Source organism: Xiphophorus couchianus, chromosome 2 (assembly GCF_001444195.1).
Source record: "Xiphophorus couchianus chromosome 2, X_couchianus-1.0, whole genome shotgun sequence".
Taxonomy (NCBI): Eukaryota; Metazoa; Chordata; class Actinopteri; order Cyprinodontiformes; family Poeciliidae; genus Xiphophorus; species Xiphophorus couchianus.
Window position 1 is genome coordinate 6,250,677 of NC_040229.1, and position 20,174 is coordinate 6,270,850.

At 40.6% G+C, this 20,174-nt stretch overlaps 1 protein-coding gene and 1 long non-coding RNA gene across 34 annotated transcripts in view; one reads left to right on the forward strand and one right to left on the reverse strand.

The window, feature by feature from the left end:
- Nucleotides 1-20,174, reverse strand: part of mical3a (microtubule associated monooxygenase, calponin and LIM domain containing 3a) — a 95,712-nt gene that overhangs the window by 14,907 nt on the left and 60,631 nt on the right. For 16 of the 33 annotated variants that reach the window (XM_028043546.1, XM_028043590.1, XM_028043573.1 and 13 more), the window contains 17 exons: nucleotides 19,498-19,611; nucleotides 18,418-18,604; nucleotides 17,273-17,373; nucleotides 17,070-17,160; nucleotides 13,546-13,741; nucleotides 12,439-12,704; nucleotides 12,086-12,178; nucleotides 10,620-10,751; nucleotides 10,162-10,224; nucleotides 8,204-8,278; nucleotides 7,550-7,663; nucleotides 7,088-7,167; nucleotides 5,171-7,010; nucleotides 4,994-5,088; nucleotides 4,227-4,403; nucleotides 1,902-1,955; nucleotides 489-596 (listed from right to left, as the gene is read on the reverse strand). In XM_028043546.1, the coding sequence (XP_027899347.1) occupies nucleotides 489-596; nucleotides 1,902-1,955; nucleotides 4,227-4,403; nucleotides 4,994-5,088; nucleotides 5,171-7,010; nucleotides 7,088-7,167; nucleotides 7,550-7,663; nucleotides 8,204-8,278; nucleotides 10,162-10,224; nucleotides 10,620-10,751; nucleotides 12,086-12,178; nucleotides 12,439-12,704; nucleotides 13,546-13,741; nucleotides 17,070-17,160; nucleotides 17,273-17,373; nucleotides 18,418-18,604; nucleotides 19,498-19,611 (3,786 nt within the window). The remainder of the gene's footprint in view (nucleotides 1-488; nucleotides 597-1,901; nucleotides 1,956-4,226; nucleotides 4,404-4,993; nucleotides 5,089-5,170; nucleotides 7,011-7,087; nucleotides 7,168-7,549; nucleotides 7,664-8,203; nucleotides 8,279-10,161; nucleotides 10,225-10,619; nucleotides 10,752-12,085; nucleotides 12,179-12,438; nucleotides 12,705-13,545; nucleotides 13,742-17,069; nucleotides 17,161-17,272; nucleotides 17,374-18,417; nucleotides 18,605-19,497; nucleotides 19,612-20,174) is intronic. The other 17 variants (XM_028043781.1, XM_028043763.1, XM_028043788.1 and 14 more) reach the window with 12 other exon arrangements.
- Nucleotides 14,086-20,174, forward strand: part of LOC114160897 (uncharacterized) — a 29,473-nt gene continuing 23,384 nt past the window's right edge. The window contains exon 1 of the long non-coding RNA XR_003598891.1: nucleotides 14,086-15,833. This is a non-coding gene — a long non-coding RNA (uncharacterized LOC114160897). The remainder of the gene's footprint in view (nucleotides 15,834-20,174) is intronic.

Sequence of the window (20,174 nt, forward strand, 5' to 3'; positions counted from 1 at the left end):
TTCTGCATTAAAAATCAGATTTTTATTCCAGTTTTCAGATTTTTCTTTAATAGTTAAAATTAACTCAAAAAAAAGCATGGAGTGAATGTGAAAATGTGTAAAGTCTTACCTTTTAAATTGAATTACTGAAATAAATTGCCTCTCAAAATTTTAACGTACTGACATAAACATATATAAGAATGCAGAAAGTTTTTCTGTTTGGCTATGACAGACAGTAAAAACTCAATGCTGAGCAGAAACAAGGCAAAACATCCAAACAGCCTCAGGGAAGCAGGCAGCTGAGAGCTGAGTCAGAACCCTGAAGGTCCGAATCCAAACACTTTCCTAAATAAGACACGCAGCTGAGCTCAGGCCGCAGCAGCTGAGTCACACCGAACAGCCCGTATGGTATCGAGACGCAAGAGAGACGAGAAAAGCAGCCTCAGCTACGATAATTCAGCTTAAAATCCTGAGATGACATCAGGACAGATTCATTTTCAGCCGTGTACCTGAGCGCGATGCAGCCTTTTGAGCTCCTCCTGCTTCGCTTGCCGCCGGGCGGCTTTCTGGACTCTGCGTGTGAGCTTGGCATTCAGCTCCTCCTCTGTGTAGGTTTTCTGGTAAAGAACAGAAAATATGACTCAGAGAATCTCTTTTATAAATGTTTCAGACTGGAAGCCTTAGAAAGAGTCTGAAACTTCAGAACATCAACAGCAGGAAGGGAAACTGGACGGTGGGAGGGTGAGGCGCGGTTTCACCAGACACCTACTGGTTTTCTAAAAGAACATAAATTTACTGAAAAACATCTTGAGGTTTGAATTAACATGTAATAAAAAAGCTTTAACACCACAATTTGCAGAATTGCTAATTAAAGTAAACTCATAATAATATGAGAATAAAGTGTTAATATTACCAAAATAAAGTCACAAGAATATCGGAATATAGTTGTAATATTGCCAGAAAAAAAAATATATATATATTAGGAGAATGAAGTAGTAATTTTATAACATCAACAACATGTTGAATGTTAAAAATTAAAATAAGGAATGTTGAGCATGTTGTAAAGCCATACTTCTGAATAAGTTTTACAAATATGAAATTTAACTCATCAGCATCAAATTATTATCAGGATTTTGTGAAAATGAATGAGACTTTTCAAAGAAAGAGATACGGACTTATCCAAGATTTTTTATCATAAAAATGTCTTTTTCTCTCGTAATTTTATAACTTGTATTCTGATAAAATTGCATGTTTATTTTGCTAATGTTATGACTTTAATCTCATTCTTTTTTTAACACTTCACTGTGCCGGATTAATAATCCTTTACAAGCAAATGAAAGACAGTACCATTTTTGTAATAAATTGATTAATATAAAATTCTGTCAAATTTTTATCTTTTAGGTAATTGAAATGTTTTGATAGCTACGGCATCTTTTCTGTACTACTAGTCTTGAAAAATAATGAAATCACACATTTTCAGACTCAATAGAAACCACATATTGGACCTGCTCTTTCATAGGATGAATTACAGTTTGCTTATAAAAAAAGCTGAAATGTTCTCTTTATCAGATGACTTGTTGGGACAAGAAAAGCTTTAATAAATCAGAAGAAAGGAGTAAAGGCAGCGAGGCAGAACAAGCTGCTCCAGTCGGCTCACTGGAGTAAATCCATACGACAGATGAATATTTATGACAAACGTCAGAAGGAAGAGTAAGACAGAGATGCAGTCTTATCAGAGCGACCAGTAGAGTGAGCGTTTTAGGAAGAAGAAGTCACGTTTTAGAGCATCCAGCAGTGACAGAGCGAGCGCCATTTATTAGTTGTGGACCAGAAACACGCAGTTTGTTACGACAGGGAACTGTGCAGGAAATGGAACAGCGAGGAGTGGAGGGAGTTTTCAACAGGAACGGATGTAATACTACTACCTTTGTGGCGTACGATCTCTTGAACGCCAGTGCGTGAGGAACATAAACAGACTTGATGAAGACAAAACAGAAAACAGGGAGGAAAACAGACATAATACAGACGATATGATTAAATGGGTTAATGATTATGTTAAACAGCTCAAAATCAGAACAGTAAGGGACAACTTAGGTGGTAAAAAATCAAAACAGGCAATGTTAATAATCCGGGACAGCTAGACACAGAATCATGACAAAAGTATTTCTTCCCTTACAGATTTCTTCATTAAAAATTTAAATATCAACTCCCTTGTTAAATCTTGAATTATCAGTGATTATCCAAACTTTTTTGTTGAGTTTTAATAGCCAAACAGGCCTGATGAGGTAGAAGCTGCCTGACAGCATAAAGTTGGCTAAGATCTAGAAAAGCAATGCAACATATACACCGAAAAAAAAAATAATCAAAGAACAGATGAGAATTAAGTCATTAACATTTATTCAACTGGAAAGATTACAAGTATGGAAGCAACAATAAATCGGCCCCAATTTCCTAGATATCGAATGATTGCTGATTGGCCAATAATATGAGAAACCAATCTTATCCACGGATCTGATCTACTGCCGCATCAATCTGAAACTCAGCCGCTGTTCCCTTTTGCTCTGCAGTGAGAGAGCCGCCTGACAGGTCACATCTACTTGTGTGAAACCTTTCAGGCAAAAAAAAAAAATGGTATCAGCAAAATCAGTATCACCAGGTCAGTCTTTTTAAAATCGGTGTTCGCTCAGAAAGCTGCAATCGATGCACTCCAAGTTACAAATTTACAAAGTTGTCTAGCTGTCGCAAAAATTACTCCAACAGTCCCACATGTAAAACTCTGCAGGGCTCACTTGGTCATGGTTTACCAAAAAACATCTTGATGAGCTGCAAGACGTTTGGGAAAATATTCTCTGGGGCAGAAATAAAACTTTTTGGAAGGGTTTTATCTCAAATTAATAGCATTTCAGAAAAGAAAATCAAACCTATAGCAAAATACAGATGTGGCGTCTGAATTTGTATGTGATCAAATGTTTCAGGGTTTTGATGTTAATCTGGAGGATGAATCAGAGATCTGCTGCCACGATGGGGATGATAATTACAACCAGAGTTTTGAAATCAGGGAACATTTCTCCTGTTGAAGTGATCAGAAGTCAGGAAGACAGAAAATATTCAGTTAACGCGACCCTTGACTGGCCTTGATTAAGCAACTTTAAGCTCAACAGCATGAAAGCAAATCCACTTCCAGATGGCTTTGGGGTGTCCTAGTCAAAGTATATACTTTAACACAAACATTTATTTTTGTGGTTATTTGGCATTAAACACGACTTGCATTCTGGAAAACTCTCAATATGGCTGAATTTAAACAATTCTGCCAAAAATCTACCCCAGTGATTTTAAAGACTCACTAAAAGTTAATCACAAGCAGCTATTAGGTTACATTAGTACAGCAGACGGTTGGTTTGCATTGCTGTGTTCTCTTAATACATGAAAACTTTATTTACTCAGGTTACGTTTACGTGGGACAACAACAGAAGAAATCTGTAGGAGAGTAAATATTTTCACAGCTGTACAAAACAGTACAAGATCAAATCGGATAGTTTCAGCTCTAAACCTACATCTGAACAGATCTACTGACAGGAAAACTGCAACCATGACAGTGACTAGAGTTCACCAGATTCCCGTGAGACACGAGGGCTGGGAGGCATGCTGCTGTGAATTCAGATCACTTTTCACAGACCGTTACAATATCCATTTCTTTCTTCTAGCATCGTCATCACAATGCAGAAAACTAAAAGGGAGCCTGTCAATAGTTCCACAATGGTTAAAAAATTCATGCCTCTGGCCCTGAACTCCACTGTGTCTCTAGAAAAACAAGGACACACACAGACTGAGCTGCAGCGGGAGAATCATTCTGAATTTCACAATTTGATGAATGCAAATCCATTGAAATGAAAGAACTTGTTCTAAAATGTGAGGTTTTTGTGAACCTCATGATATATTGCAGCTTGCATACAGAAAAAAAAATCAGCCCTTGGAAGAATTTTCCCAACTTTTCCCCCAATCAAGCATGATTAAGATGTTAGATCTCTTATTGGGTTTCTCCAGACCTTGGAGATGGGTCCATGTCCTAATTTGGTGCCATGATTAGTTTTGGGATCTCTTGAGGAGAAAAAGGTCAACATTTATCATTATGAGGCTTTATTATAAAAATGTTAAAAATACCTGAGGTGAGATTTAAAAGCCAAAACCAGGCTATGTGGGGTGAATATTTGAAACTCAGAATCATTTCTCCTTACGCTGCGTAATACCTCCTCATTGTCTTTCTCCTTTTCTTGGCCAACCTCCTTTTCAGGCTCCCTTTCTTTCTGCCCCTCTTTTGCCCTCTTTTTCCTCTTTATCTCCCTCCTCCTCTCCTTTTCCAGACTCTCCTCCTTTATTGCCTCCTTCTGCATGCCTGACACTAGGTCAAAGATGTCCATGTGCCGCTAAGAGTGGAAGAAATTATTAAAACAAATATGAAAAGAAATGAGTTTTTCAAAACAAGCAGTGGGTATGACAGTAATATTCCAGTTCCTGTCATTTACTGAAGGCAGTTTAAATCAGCAGTGATTTATATTTTCTATAATAATCTGATAAAACGAGGGTTAAATTTAATACTTCACTTAACATTTTCAACAAATTCAAAACATCTGATGTTTACTATGTTTGGATTATTCTGTTGGAATAGCACCTGATAAAGTATTCACTCCCCTTGGACTTTTATATTTATTTCAGATGTATGAACAACAGAGGAAAACTACTTTCAGTTATTTGGTGGCTAAATATTTTTTGGGATAACAGATTAAACTGACTGAATACATATGCACAATACAACCAACCACTGCTCTGTTTTGGCCAATCACTTGAAATCCCAGTAACATTAAAGTTATTTGTTTGCAATCTTCTGAATTAGTTTAAGCAGTTTAAGTGTGAACATTTTTGTCAGGCACTGTGCCGTAGCGAGTCTGTGTAAATGCTCTGCTGCCTGAGTCTTCTTGGCTTGGCAGACGGAGCTGATTTGTGAAACTTTACTCACATCTGCCTTTGATTTCTGGGACGACCTCTCCAGAACATCATCACAGGACAGGTCCGAGTCCTCAGAAAAGCTCAGGTTCCTCCGAGTCTTTAAGTCTGTTCAACGCAGTGAGAAGAAAACATGAACCTACAGGATACAAACATTCAGAAACACTGGACTTCTCAACGCAGAACTGACCTGAGGATTTCCCCAGAGGCGACATCCTCTTCTTTCCCGAGTCCTGGGTGGTGGAGCTGGACGACGGCGTGCTCGGACACGACTTGTTGTCCTTCTTCTTCTTGTCCTTTTTGTAGCCAGAGAACACGGCCTTCCACAGCGACTTGTGTTTGGGAGGCGTCTCCTCGGCGCCAGAGTGCCTGCTGCCGTCGTTTTTGGCTTTCTTCTCCTTCTTGTTCTTGCGGGGTGAGAAGAGGGAGCTCCGCTTCTTGCTCTTGCCCGTTGATGATCCCTCTGACGACGCCACTGAGCTGTCCAGACTCTTGTTGCTGCTGAAGAAACGCTCAGGAACAGACTCTTTCTTTGACTCCAGCGCCTTCACGGCCGACGTTTTGGGAGATCCGGGTGACTTTTTGGTCTTTCCAGCTGAATCCGGAGTGGCGCTCCAGGCCATCTTAGGGGAGACGCTGCTGTTCGGGTCGGACTCTTTCATTTTGTTCAGCTGCTTGGCCATGGCGTCTTTGAGAGCTTGGCTCTTCACAGATTTCTCTCTTGCTCTGATTCTCTCTTCAGCGATCTCCTTGGCCTCTGGGGAAAACCGAGTGGCCCTCTGGGATTTGGAGACTGGGATTACTGGGATGTTCGGCTTACCGTTCTCCATGGCTAACGCCAGGTGCAGCGGCGGCTTGATGGCGGGCGGCGCCTGACTCTTCTTCTGGCTCGTTTCTGCCGTGCGCTCATCGTACGTCTCCTCCACGTCGTCGGCAAAAGGAATCTCCTCAACCGTCTCCACAAACGATTTCCTGACCTCAGCCGGCCGAGGCTGCTTCTTCTTCTCCCTCATTATCACAACCGGGGCGGTCTGTGGCGCTGCCTCAGGGGACGGCAGTTTCCTGGGTGCGGGGGTGGGACTCAGCTGCGTCCTGGGCGCAGGAACCGGAGCGTCGGCTGGAAGCTTTTCTGTGCCGTTGCTCCAAGACGCCTGGTGTCTCTTCTGCCTGAGCACAGCCGGAGACTGGTTGGCGGGGACGGGTGGCGGTGGACTGGAGGGCGGGGTGAGCATGGTGGAGTCCGACGTGTTGCAGCTGTCACCGTTCGCCGTTAGGTTTGTGTCACTCTTGGCCGGAGCGGGAGCGATCGGCGTGATGACTTGCCCCTCCAGGGTGATGTTGAGTCTGCGTATGACGGTGCGGCCGGTAAACGCCGGCTTTGGCTCCCTGGTGGACGGCGTCTTCACAGGGGTCGGGTCCGGTATCGGGGTCTTCTCCAGGATTTTACTGCTTCGGTCTAAAGGAGAGAGGCCGAGGCTCTTCCGGATCTCTGCACTCTTCAGCCAGAACTCCTCGATGATGTCTGACTTTTTCGAGGCGTTTTCCTCAATGGAGGAGTCGGCGGACCTGAGCGGCTCGGGCGTTGAGCTGACGGGCTGTGTCCTGACGGGGGAGTCAGAGGTCAGAGGTGAGGAGGCTTCCTGGCAGGGCAAAGGCTGGGCGCAGATCGGGGAAAGGGGGTTTCCTGTCAGAGGGCAGATGGAGCGGTGGGGGAAGACCGGGGATTTAGGCGTGCGTGTTTCTGGGAGTGAAATCGGCTGGGAGCGAATCGGGGAGCTGAGCGGCGACTTGACAGGCGAGCTGACAGGCGACTGGCCAGATGGCTTCAGAGGAGAGGCGACGGGTGAGACAGGAGGGGAAGAGGCAGGGGAGACAGAGGGGAGGGTGACGGTAGGAGCGGGAGACCGGATGGGAGCGGAAAATGAAACGGATGAAGGGCTGAGCGGGTTCCTGACAGCCGGGGACACAGCTGTCTTCTCTTCCTCCGGTAAGAAGGGAACCGGGAAGAAACGGATGCCGGGAGATTTCACCTGCAGGAGCAGGGAAAGTTAGAGTTCCTGAAAAAAACATCCCATCATTTTAACTTTGTGTACGTAGAATATCTTACTGGGCTGACAGGCTCAGCCGGCGGTTTGAGGGGGGAAAGAACGATGTCGTCCTTCAGCAGTGAGCTGGTGCTGGCTGGGTCTAAAGTCACAACAGGAATAAAACCATCATCCATTACCTCCACACAAATATAAACTATTTTAACTGGATGGAGTTAATTGGAGTTAACATGACAGACAAACACAAAGCAGCTCATAACTTTAAAACAAACGGAAAACAATGTTTTTTAGGTGTTTATTTACAAATGCAAATGTGCGTTCAGCCCCATTTACTCTGAAAACCCTGAAACAAAATCCTGAGAAGTCACCTACCTAGCACCCCCAAACAGCATTAAAACGTCTACATAATTGTTGCAATGTGAAAAATACAGAAAAGATTCAGTGATGTAAGATACTTCTGTAAGACAAAGTGTGTAAAATATCTCCTAATATATCAGCTTGACTGAACAACTTGTGTTTTGTACCAATACTGGAGTCTTTCCCCAGACTTTCTGTGTCCTTGTTTTCCTCTGGAGGAGCTTCGTCTTGCTCTGACTGGTGCAGCCGAGCCTCAGCTTCTGCATCCGAAGGAATGTCATCTGGACAAAACAGTTACATGAAATCATTGAGGTGAATAAAATACTGACTGAATTTATCTGACCAATCACATTCAACAGGGAAGCTGCTGCGAAGGAACAAACTCAACGTTTACTGCAGCTTATGTAGAATAAGTTATTCAACTTTTCATGTTTCTGTGATTATTTGCTGCTACTGGCAAATATCTCTGCGACAGACAGGCGACCTGTCCAGAGTGACCCCGCCTCTCGCCCGAAACGTTCGCTGGAGACGGGCACCAGCACCTCTCCTGACCCCACAAGGGACAAGAGTGTAAATGGATGGATGGCAGATATTTACATATGCAGAATAAAAAGACATCCAAATGTTTTCTCACCGTCTTAAAAATAAAAAACATGCATTTTTATTCTGTGTCAAGAATGTAAATAACAGGTTTCCAATGTATCTTCATGCTTTAGCTTAACAAGCAATAATATTTTAATACATAACCTTCTTTTTATAATTCTGATATATGAAGAAGAACAGATAAATTAGCGGACATGTTTGATTCTTCGGCTCTTTACCTTGGTCCAGCTCCGTGCCGGGCTCCATGTCCGGACTGTCTGCTTCAGCTTCCAGCTCTTCATCCTCACACGGTTCTGGTATGAGACCAAAACGGAGAGAAATGAGAAATCTGGCTGTTACAGACTGACTGAAGTCAATAGTGGGTGAGAACATTTTCCAATTCCCTGACAGCCTAAGAGTCTGAATGAACGTTTCTCAGAAAGTCTGTTGCTCCAAAGATATAGGGATTAATTTGAACAAAAAAGTAAAAACAATAAATCATTGAAAAAGCATGGATAGGTTTCAAAGCCAGAATTCATTTTACTCCATTCAGCACTAGGAAATTGATGTGCCAAAGAAAGGTTTAGTGCACAGATGACAGTAGCAGTCTGTCATCTGTAATTCATGAACAAAAGAAAACCAGAGTGAACTTAGTGATGAAGATGCATGCAGACGTCCATTATGTTTGATCGAAGCAGAAGCAGAAACTAAACTGTTAAACTGTTAAAAAGCAGCATATTACAGGAAACGCTGCTTTCCCCAAACAAACCTGAAGCAAGAAAACAAAAAATAAGCATTTCATGCAATAATTCAGTCCAACCACTCCTCCAGTCATCACTTTAATGAAATGCACTAAACTAAATCTGTTCACATGAATGCATGGATGCACAGGAAAGGAATTAGTCATTCTAGTGAGTCTGATCTCAACTGAAGTCGGGTTGTGCATCAACACGGTGAGTTTTTCACTCATTCATGCTTTTAATCAGCAGATTAAAGGAAACTTCAACAGGTTCATACCAGTAATTTATGCATGTTCAAGAGGAGTTGGTCTGCTAATATCTGAACCATCACAGCAGTGTCTGATAGAAATAACTGCTGCATAAGTGGACATACAGAGGCTCTGCAAAAATATTCATATCCCTCAAACTTCACATGGTGTCACACAAACTTTTATGAATTTTATTGGGATGTTATGAGACAGACCAACTATTAACAGGGCTGCAGCTAATGGATATTTTACTAATAAATTATTCTGACAATAAGTTAGATTAAAAAACTAACACATTCTGCAGATTTTTCATTTGACCACTTATGCAAATAAACAAATAATTTAGTTCCTTTGTAAAATAAGAAAATAAACATTTTATTACCTGAACTTCAATAACAGCGCTGCTTTAGTAAACTTGGATCAGGTGAAGCAATGGAAGCATCAAAAAAATCCTTCTAACATCAAACATGTGAACAGCTCAGCGCTTTCTGCTGGACTGAACATCAATACAGTGCAGGGATGATTTAAAGATTGTTTTTTCACATAACCAGTTAATAACTAGAGAGCAAAAGATGCTTAATAGGAGACTTCCCAAAATTTATACCAGGTGAAGCTAAAACTGCCACTAGAGGAGTTCTGGGTAGAACAGATTTTACAGATAATGAAGGTTTTTCATCTTAAATGCAAAAACTGTATTTTTTGTACAGTTTTGGCTTAATCATTGCTCTGATTGTGTTGTTCTTTCAGAAAACTCTGACTGTATACTCCAGTTAATAATTATTTGATTTCGGAATTAGTTAACGATTACTTCAATAATAAATTCGTCACAATTAATACGATTAATTGACCAAAATCTAACAGTGAATCATTGGCAAGTGCTGAAAACGATTGTTAATCAAATCCCAGTAAAATCCGTTGCTGTTTGTGGTTGTAATGTGACAAAATGTGAAAAAGCTGAACACATTTGAAGACATTGGAAACGTTTTCAGAGCTCAGCAGCTCATTCTGTGAAATAAACGCACATGAAGCCAAGAGAAAGCTTGTTTCCAGAAGGCAGCGGGTGAAATGAGAAGCTTGGTGAGATACAGATGCTGGTCTGATCGCTGGCTGCGGCGCTGCATGCATGCTCGTGAGTTTTTCTGCATGCTGCAGGGAAAGGCCAGCCGACAGACAGATAAAAACACAAATCCCTGTTCAGGTCTGTGCTACCTCCAGACAACGACTCCAACCAGACCCTCACTGCCTCGTGTCGGGTGGATGTGTGGGCGGGGGCTACGCTCAAACCAGAAGAACAACAGAAAGATGGTGGGGGAAATAACGGCAAAGCAATTAGACACATGGGAAAAGAACTGAGCAGAACACAACAGAACAAAGCAGAACCAAAAAATATCAAAGGAACAGATGGGGGGGTTACATGGTGCACTGGGAGTAGGTTGGAGAACATTACACAGCAACTCTGGCTGAAACATGAAAAAGGCTCAACACAAAATTAAACATTCCAGAAAAAAAATATAAAACAAAATCAAAGATGGTTAAAAATAGCAGATGGGTTAGTGGAGGGTGGACCCTCCTGTCACACAGATGTTCAAACAGAACCGCCGCGATGAGATCAGATCCTCAACATGGCGGGGACTGCATCAGGACGACGGCGCCTCTGGGTGGGTTACCTGTGGAGGGGGGCAGAGTGGGCTCAGAACCCACCGGGCCGTCCTGGTCAGAATCCCGCCGCGCTCTCGCCAAACTCGGAATGACGCTGGGATCCACCGGCTGGAGGAGCTGCTGGATCTGTATGTTCCTGGCTAAACGTTTGTCGTGTTTTTCAGTAACGAGACGCACAGTTGGACAGGAAGATGAGCAGAAGAAAAACAAGGACAAAGGAGGAAACACAGACAAGAAATGAAAAGAGAGAAAAGGCAGAAAGAGTCACTGAGGGGGTAGAACGATCTCCTTATGGAAGACTTACAGGAAGTCTGCATGCATTCATACGCTGCAAAAAACACTAAACTCTAAAAAATAAGAAAATTCTGAGTTAAAAAGAAATGCACATTTGTTGAACACACAGCAATGCTGCCAATCAATAAAAAATCATAACAGCAGCGCCTGGAGGAATCTGTGGAGTTTATTAGATTAATATTTCAAAGCCAAATAAAAATAGGCTTTAATAAGCAGGTTAAATGGTCTGCAGTAGGCATGGGCCGGTGTCAGTAAAAATATCACAGATTCACAAAAAACATAAAACAGAATGTAATTAGTTGATTTATTAAAGGAAAACCAACAATTATTCCCACTGGTGCTAAAATATTATGACACAATGATATTTAAACCTGTGAGAAAACAGCTGCAGTCAGGCGGTCACATGTTTAGATGTAGTGTTGTTGAGGCTTTTTGCAATGATTGATTTTTTACCATTATATTATTGAGTAAAACCAGCTCAAACTTGTCTACAGCTCGTTTTTTCTGTTTAACTGCAATAAAGTCTAAATTACAGATGTGTGTTTACAGCCATTTGTGCTGAACAAGGCAGTAAATCAGTAAAAGGGATATTTCAGAGTTTAAAGTATTATGTATTTTCCAGATATGTAGTCTCATTTTTTAGCACAATCAAGTGAGCTTCAGTTGTTATGGAAACGCTTTAAATATCAAAACAACTTACAGGAAGTCTGACTTTGCAACAAAGCCTTATCTGATGCCTTGAAATTGGTCTCTGTCTCTTTAAAAACAGCTTAAGACATATCGTTTGTAGCCAACTGCTGTTTTAAAACAGCTGCTCATCGAGTTGCTAAAGGGAGTTTTTCCTTTCTGTGGGTGACAGAAAGGTTGTGAATTTTTCTTTCAGCCAGCTGACCTGCTGTGTGCAGTAACATGTGGGGAAGAAGCTGTGCTGCATTACGACCCTCTCAGGTTTCTCCGCTACAGTTATGACAGAATGTTTTAGTGGTTCTGATGCTGTTAACCGACCCATGCCTAGTTTTTAATTTTAAAGAAATGGAAAAACTTCAACCAACAAACCACGACAAAAACAAAAACACAGCAACAGAAACGGAGCGCCTAGAGTAGAGAAGCTTAGGAACTGAAATCAGCCAGAGTTATGTCAGCTTTCTGAAAACACCACCGCAAGCACTTCTGTTGCTACCTTTGAATTTACCAACATCCTCTTCATCAGTGAGGTGCTTCTCCAGCCACAGACCTGACTGCAGCTCTCTGTCCCAGGGGCAGTAATCCCCCTCTGACAGCAGGGGGAGACAAACACCCAAAACAGTACACATATACACATAGGATGAGGAGGAGAAGGAGGAGCAGGAGGAACAGACAGAAAGTAACAGGATGAGGACGGCGATGAAGGTGACATTTAGACAAAACACTTCTTTTGACAAACAGCAGGTGGAGCTGTGGGTTGTCTTGACAACAGTGTGAACAGGATGTAAACATACATAAAAACAGGATTAGACTAGAAAAAACGACCAAATAAATAATAAAAAAAATCACCATCACTGGATTCTTCCTCATCTTCCTCCTCCTCTTCTTCTTCTTCCTCGTCTTCCTCCACGTCTCCATCCCTGCTGGCAGCATCAGCCAGAGCTTCGTCCTCCAGCTCACCGCCTCGCAGTTTGGCGTGGAGCTCCACGGCTTCCTTCCAGGGAACGCCGCCGAGGTCCGACGGGCTGGTCGGTTGCTCCTCCACCTCCGCCTCTTCCTCTACCTCTGCCTCTTCCTCCTGCTCATCCTCTTCCTCCATGTCAGACTCAGAGCTACTGTTAAGAAAATAAAGAAGCAAAGCACAAAAATTACAAACCAAAACAAAAGAAAAAGGACAATTCATCAATAACAATATAAATCACAATAGACAATTGATCAAGATCAATAGACAGTACATCTGATAGAATATTCAATTTAAAGAATATTCACTGAACTCTGATCCAGAACCTAACAGCATTCTGGGAGATGGATTTATCTGCTCAACCTCTCATTAAGCAAGGTGGGTGGCATCAACTAACTCAGACTTTATTTGCTTAGCAACAACCTAACTTGTGCAGGATTCAGTTTTATGTTTCGCCTCATAACTGCTTAAAAATAAAAAACAATGAAATCGAGTGAATACTGTGGATAAAACAGAAAAGTCACGCCGACAGTATGTCAGTATTTCAGGTATTTAAAACAAAAAACTAATCAATAATTATCAATATTAACAGTTATCGACATCAAATGATATTAAATGCTTATATTGTGATCAGTTGTTCGCTTATTTTGTCCAGCAATAATATCGTAGCAGTTTAGTGTTGCTTCAGTCGTGAATAGCTGCATTTAAAATGATGCTTTGCTTTGTTGTTTTGTTAATAATAGTAAACTAATTTCAGGGTTTTTCCAGTGCAGAGAGAGTTTAGTTCTTCTCACAGATTACATTAGTAAAAAACCGGAGACATTATCCCCATAGAGAAACAGTTGAAACAGAGAAGGAAACGATGTTCAAACTGCAGCGCAGAAGACGTCCAAAAAGTACAGAAACCTAAAATTCACAGCGCGTAAAAAAGAAACTAATGGCTTTAAAAGAGCGTGAATTAAGCAGAGTTAACGCTTTAATTCACAGGATCTAACCTGGAGCCCAAGTCGACGTCGGTGGCTTTGTCCAGCACGCTGCTCAGGTTGTGCTCGGCCAGCGTCTCCTCCGGCACCTCCTCCAGCTCCTCCTCCCGCTGCAAGGACAGGCGGTAGTTCTCCAGCTCGATCCTCTCCGGGGTTCCACGGAGACGTTTAGCCATGCTGGGCTCCTGCACGCCGTTGACCTCCGGTGCTGTGGTCCGGCGTTAAACGCAGACCCCAGGGTGGAAACGAGCCGGAGGAAGAAAAAGAGCAAAAAACACACGGCTGAGAATCGACTGGATGCAGGAGAGGAGAAACGGCGCCATGCAGGACCGACTCCAACAGAGACAAACTGGACATGAATCAGAGTTAAAAAATGGCACATTCTACTGATTTTTCATCTAACTCCTTATGCCTTTTTAAAACATTAGAAATATGTAAATAAACAAATAATTCAATTCCTCTTTTAAATAAGAAAAAAATGTTTTATTGCTTAAAATTCAATAACATAGCATTCCTTTAGTAAATTTGAACTGAGTGAAGCTAAAACTGCAGTTTTGCCTAAAACATATTTACAAACAAAAATAGCTTTATTTTAAATACAGTATGTATATATTTCTTGTAGTTTTATCTTAACTACTCCCCTGAATATGTTTTTTTCTTTCAGTAAATTGCCCTTTTGAGACTGAATACTCCAGTTAACAATTAATAAATTACCAAAATAGTTGACGATTATCTCAATAATCAATTCATCACGAATAATCAGACTAATCATTTCAGTCTCCAGGCTTTGTTACACCTGATCTCCATTCAAACGGCTCACACCAACGTTAGGACAAACCCACAAGGACACAACAATTTCGCTTTTGAATTTATTGGATTAGATTATATTCCTACAGCAAACAATAAAAACAAACATGTAATCTTAACACACTAAAGTTATCTTATGCTACAGTTTAATACAAAAGGCTGGTGCCTTTCCTTAATCCCATCCTGAAAAGCAAACCTTAAAACTGTTCAGATCACACAAAGTGTGAATGAATTCTGAACTAAAACAAGATTCTGATGCCTCAGAACCTTGAATCTGGCAACCGAATCAACTGAGGATTCAGGAAAAGGTGCAACACAATGACACTTTCATATTGAATCCCTTATTATCTGTTTTTTGACACTTTCATTTTAAAATCCCTTATTATCTGTTTTTTGACCATCTCTGATTTTGTTTTATTTCATTTTTTTTCCCTGGGATGTTTAATTTTGTGTTGATCCTTGTACTAAGTTTATTCATTGTTGATGAATTGTTTAATTCTTACAATTATTAACATCAAATTAATTTATTTTAAGTAAATATAACTGAAGCATTTCTTTAAAATTAAACTATTGCCAATAAAGCTGGAATTATTTTTATATTCCTCTTTTATCTGGTTTTAATTTTTATTGTTATGTTGAAAAATACTTACGATACATTTTATCACTAAATGAATCAAATTTTCCCAATAATTTCATATGAAAAAGTAAATAATTGATTGTTAGTCAGCAAATTCCTGTTTTTCTGGGGTATAAATATCCAGTAACAAAAGACCCCATTTCTCTTTAGAACTCTTCAAAAGGGGAAAGACAAGAGAACATGTTCAAATAGGGGAGATGTGCTGATCTTCAGAAATCAGGAAATGGCTAAAATAAATATAAATGTTTAGCAAATATTGCACTTCATATTACATGTAAATACTATTCAGGCAAATTATAGCCCATCTTTTTAGGAACAAAAATGAGCCACCGTATGCTGATGTACAGACCTACAATAAAAGATTTTTGCTGTTTTGGAACGAGGCACCAAATATGGCTGCAGCCCAGAGACCAACATCCTTCTAAACCCGGCCCTGACCTGGGGTGAAAATAACTGAAGGACTTTGTGTATTTGCTTTCAAATGACGCGAATAAAATATAACATCTCATGTAAAATATCTTACACTCTAAGCTATCTCCAAATTATTTAAGATAATAATTTGTAATACGTTATTATACCATAACGCAATTACTTTAAAGGTTAAATGTCGTGATTTCTTTATATCTGAACACCAATATTAAACTAAACCACCATTTTTATTCTTATACTATTTTATTTACAAGCATCCTACATTATCTAAATGTATCTAAAATGTAAAAAAATCAGTTTTTAGATGTTTTTTTATATATATATATATATTAACTATGTTTGATAACAATAAATCTCATAGATCAGTGGCTAATTTACCCTTAAATGGTTCCATGTCTGTGGACTGAGCAGCAGAGCTGAGTTTGCTGTTGGTGGAGGCAGTGTGATGATATGGGCTGGAATCTCTCATGAGAAAAGATGAGAACCAAAGTACTCAAATCTGCTGCTAGACTGACAAATCAGGCAACATTTAATGGGAAATAAAGAACCCTTTCAATAGTTTAAACTTTAAGAAGAAAGTAATTAATCAAACATTTAAATTAATCCTTTAATTAAGATAAGACATAAAGCACAAAGTTTGCACAAACCAAAAACGATACTTTTGTTTATATTCTGTATATTTTCAGCAAAGTGTTCATTATTTAGCTGCATCTAGTCCTATTTAACATGCAGAAATGTTACGCTGCACTGAGAAAAAACAAAGCTTTGAAAGGGGGATAAAAATCAGTCAATCAGAGGGCACAGCTTCCAGCACTAACAAAGCTCCCAGTTTTAAGATGCTCCACTAGGAGAGGGAAAGGTAAAGCTCACAAAGCACTGATACAGGCACTTCATTACAGCACGGTGGGTAATGTTTAGGTGCAGAACAGCTTACAGAGAAAAGAGAAGATCACACAGCAGGCATGAAAGGAAACACATCACACAAGGAGGAGGTAGAGCTAAAGAAAGAGCAGTCACAGGCTAGTAAAAGGTTACAAACACAAAACAGGGACTCTTGGCTTGGATCTTCATAAAAACAGGCAGAAAACCACAAGCAGCTGATAGTTTAGTGGGTTTTAAATTAATATGATTCAGTTAAAATGGAATACAGCTGCCTGAAGCTGATCAGCAGGAATCCTGATCAGCTCATCTGAATTTCTAAGCCAAGAGAAAAAGATTCATAATGCACCATTCAACTCTACGATTTTACTACAAGACCTCTACCTAACTTCCTCTGCCAATTACAAATCCTAAATTGGCAAAAGGAGATGTGGATGATGTGTCTTCAGGAATAAATTAACCAAAAAAAAAAAGATCAACATGAACACATCCAGTTCCGTTAGTAATCCTTAAATCTCGCTCAAATTAGTGAGCAGAGACTAAAACAGAGTGAGATCAAATCAAAAGGAGGTTTCATGCTAGAGGAGGCTCAGAAGGATGTTGACAGTGAAACAGCAGAAGAGGTAGATGCAGTAGGTGCAAAGGAAGGGAGAATCTAAGGGGTTGAGCGCCACCTGGTGACAAGTCCAGGACAGGGAGTAGCGGAGGGCGCGCAGAGGGACTCCCACCCCCACGGCCAGACGGCGGGACACAGCCACCACATCTACAGAGGAAAATCTGGTACCTGAGGGCGGGATCTCAGCCGAGGGAGCCGCCGCCGCCGCCCTGCTGGGGCCGTCCACGGTCTGAATCGGAGTTAGGGGCATCTGGTTTTCCTGCGATCCAGAAAACATGTGATTCTTCAAACCACAGTGTAACAACTGTCTGATTTTGTAAGGAAGGAAGACGCATTAATCAGCGTAAAAAAAAATAAATAAATAGAGGCACCTTAGCTGAGACCGGAGCGGGAGAAGGAGAAGGAGCCGGCCTCTTCCTCTGGGCGTAACCAGACAGTCGATAACAGTAGTGAGGCTTGCAGTAAAATTTCCCTGGAAGAAAAAGAGAAGAACAGAAAATATAATCACATGAAACAGAATAATGTTCTGCAGAAGGTGGACTGTGTGCAAATTAAAATAAAAGAGAAGTGCCTTTGTGTTTCAGCTCAGACCCTCAGTGGGCAGCAATCCCACAGAAAACAGTGAGAAACAGCTACTCTGTCTCCCCCAACAATCTGCTGCCTGTCCGTCAGAACAATGGAAACCTCGAAGAGAGAGAAGGTCCGCGATCACAGGACCGGCAGGTTCAGGGCGAGAGCACAGACTGTAAACCCCGACACAAACAAACTAATGTTCTGATTTCTGCATTTTTAAACGTTAGATTAAAGAAAAAGTATCAGCACACTTGCTATAATTCCAGAGTTCATTGAACAATTCAACTGAAAAATAACTATTAGATGAAAAAACTAACTGAAAAAAGGACATAAAAACATAAACTTTGGTGTAATTTAAACTAGGGCTACAGCTAGCGATTATTTAAGAAATTGATTATTCCATTTATTATTCGCATTAAAAAAATTGCCACATTCTGCGGTTTTTCATTTTACCGCTTAAGCTTATTTTAGGAAATATTAGAAATACGTTAAAAAATACAATACTTACAATACTTTCCTAAATAAGAAAATAAACATTTTATTGCCTACAATGCAACACTACACTGTCAGTTATTTTTTGGGAAAATTGTACAGGATACATTGTATAAAAAAAAAAAAACGTTTTGAAACTATTTATCAGTTAAATTCTTAACAAAAAAAAAATCTGTGATTTAAAAAGGACTTTGCTCACACACACATTGCTCAAAACTGACACTAGAGGGCAGCAGAGTTACACTGCTTCAAACCCTGCAGTTTATCTCGTTTATCATTCAGATTGTTGGGAGTAATTTTGTTTTCAGGAAAAAAAAAGTTCCTTTTATTTCACCAGCAGCTGAAATATTTCCAACTGTTTCTGGGTTGGTTCAGTAACACTCAAGCCGAGGAATCTTGTGTGTGTGTGCATCTAAAATAACAGCATGATGCTTTTGAGTGTTGGCCTCACCGTCCTCCACATCAAATGCGTAGGAGGAAAGTCGCAGCGTTGTCCCGCAGTAGTCGCATTTGAAGCAGCTGCGGTGGAAGAACTTCCCCTCCGCGCTCAGCCTCTCCATGACGTAGACTCTCTTCCGGCAGAAGAAGCAGACGTCGCTGCCGCCAATGTTGACGGGGAACTCTTTCCTGAAAGAACCCTGCAAGAAAAACAGTCGCATCAGCATTTAGATGAAAACACAGAACAAAAGGGAAAGCCAGGTTATTATGAGTTCCATCCTTTTTATACAATCCTTGAGTATTTATGTCCTTTCTAAATGAAATACAACAATGAAAAGTGACCTACTTCCATATACTTTCACCTAGAGACTTTAAAATGCAGTCATATTCTTCAACTACTTCTGCATATCTCTGCTTGTTCATATCTTTTACCATTTTCATAGAGTCCCTCTCCAATGTTTTGCTCATATTTCATTTTCATCATGGATTTCAATGTCAGAATTCTTCTGATGCTACAGTGTCTCTCCAGCTTTTTAAAAATTTGCTCATCCTTGAGCGACTCCTGCTTACACCCTCAGTTTTCTTTCTTTCTCCTCATATCACACATGGAAACGCAGGAATTTGTCTGGATTCAGGAAATGTAGAACTCATTGATGTGGGCCTTGAAGATTTCTGGCAGATCACCCCAAAGTAACAAGGCGTCACCGAATTGGGAATCGGATACTAAATTGTGAAAGACAACATTTAAAAAAAAAAAAAAAATCCGCTCTGATGTTTTCCAAATGTTTTATTTCCTAAATGACGCAACATAAAGACAAAAACTTTTGACATTCCTGACACAATTCATTAATTTTATTGAGTCTTGACACTGTTTTGCCATAAATTGTCTGTTCCAGGTCTTCCATATTTGTTTTTTGCCAAAACAGCTCACTTGCAAAATGTTTGGGGTTCAACCCTTTTGAGTATTTATGTTCTTTCTAAATAATAAAAGAAGAACAGTCAAACTGTGGGTGGATGATTTGTAATAATTAGTCAGTTGATTAAGCACAAAGGATTGCTTTGGTGTTTTCTACCCTACAGACAACATGCTTACCAAATCCCTCCTTTCTGGTACATGTGTGGGTTTGGACTCTTCCTGAGACTGAAGCTGGCCGGCTAGCTGCTCAGCCAGGGTGCTAACTCCCCCTGTGTACATCCTCACCAAGTGCTAGCAGCAGCATGAGAGACAGTGAAGAAACATTAGAAATGACTGGAGGACAGGAATGGGACATGGAGAACAAAAGGGAAAAGGTGTGTGTATGAGCAGAGGGAAAAAGGGAGTTGACACACGACAGAGCTGCGTTTCCATGCTTGACTGACCAAGCGTTAAGAAGCGCTGCAGCCGCCTCACTGAACAAACGGCAAACAAAACTCAGCTCATGACAACAAACCGAAACCCAACTGAACTCCTGCACTCCTTCACACAGGTGAAACTCCCTTATTACACACAAAGTGATAAATTACCAGTAGATATTTCTGTCAGTTTTAATCATCATGGCAAAGAAAACAGCAAATTCAGCTTCTCAGAAAACTTAAGATTTACATAAAACAGACTTAAAGTAAGTATTACTAATGTTGAAATATTATGGTATAACCTACAGGAAGTCATTGCAGGCGAAGCTGTCTGTTCACAGACACTGTATCCACATTAAAGGAAAGTTTAGTGGAAGGAAAATGTGGCAGAAAAAAGTGCACAAGCAAAGTGGATCATCTGCAGACAGTATCTGCATT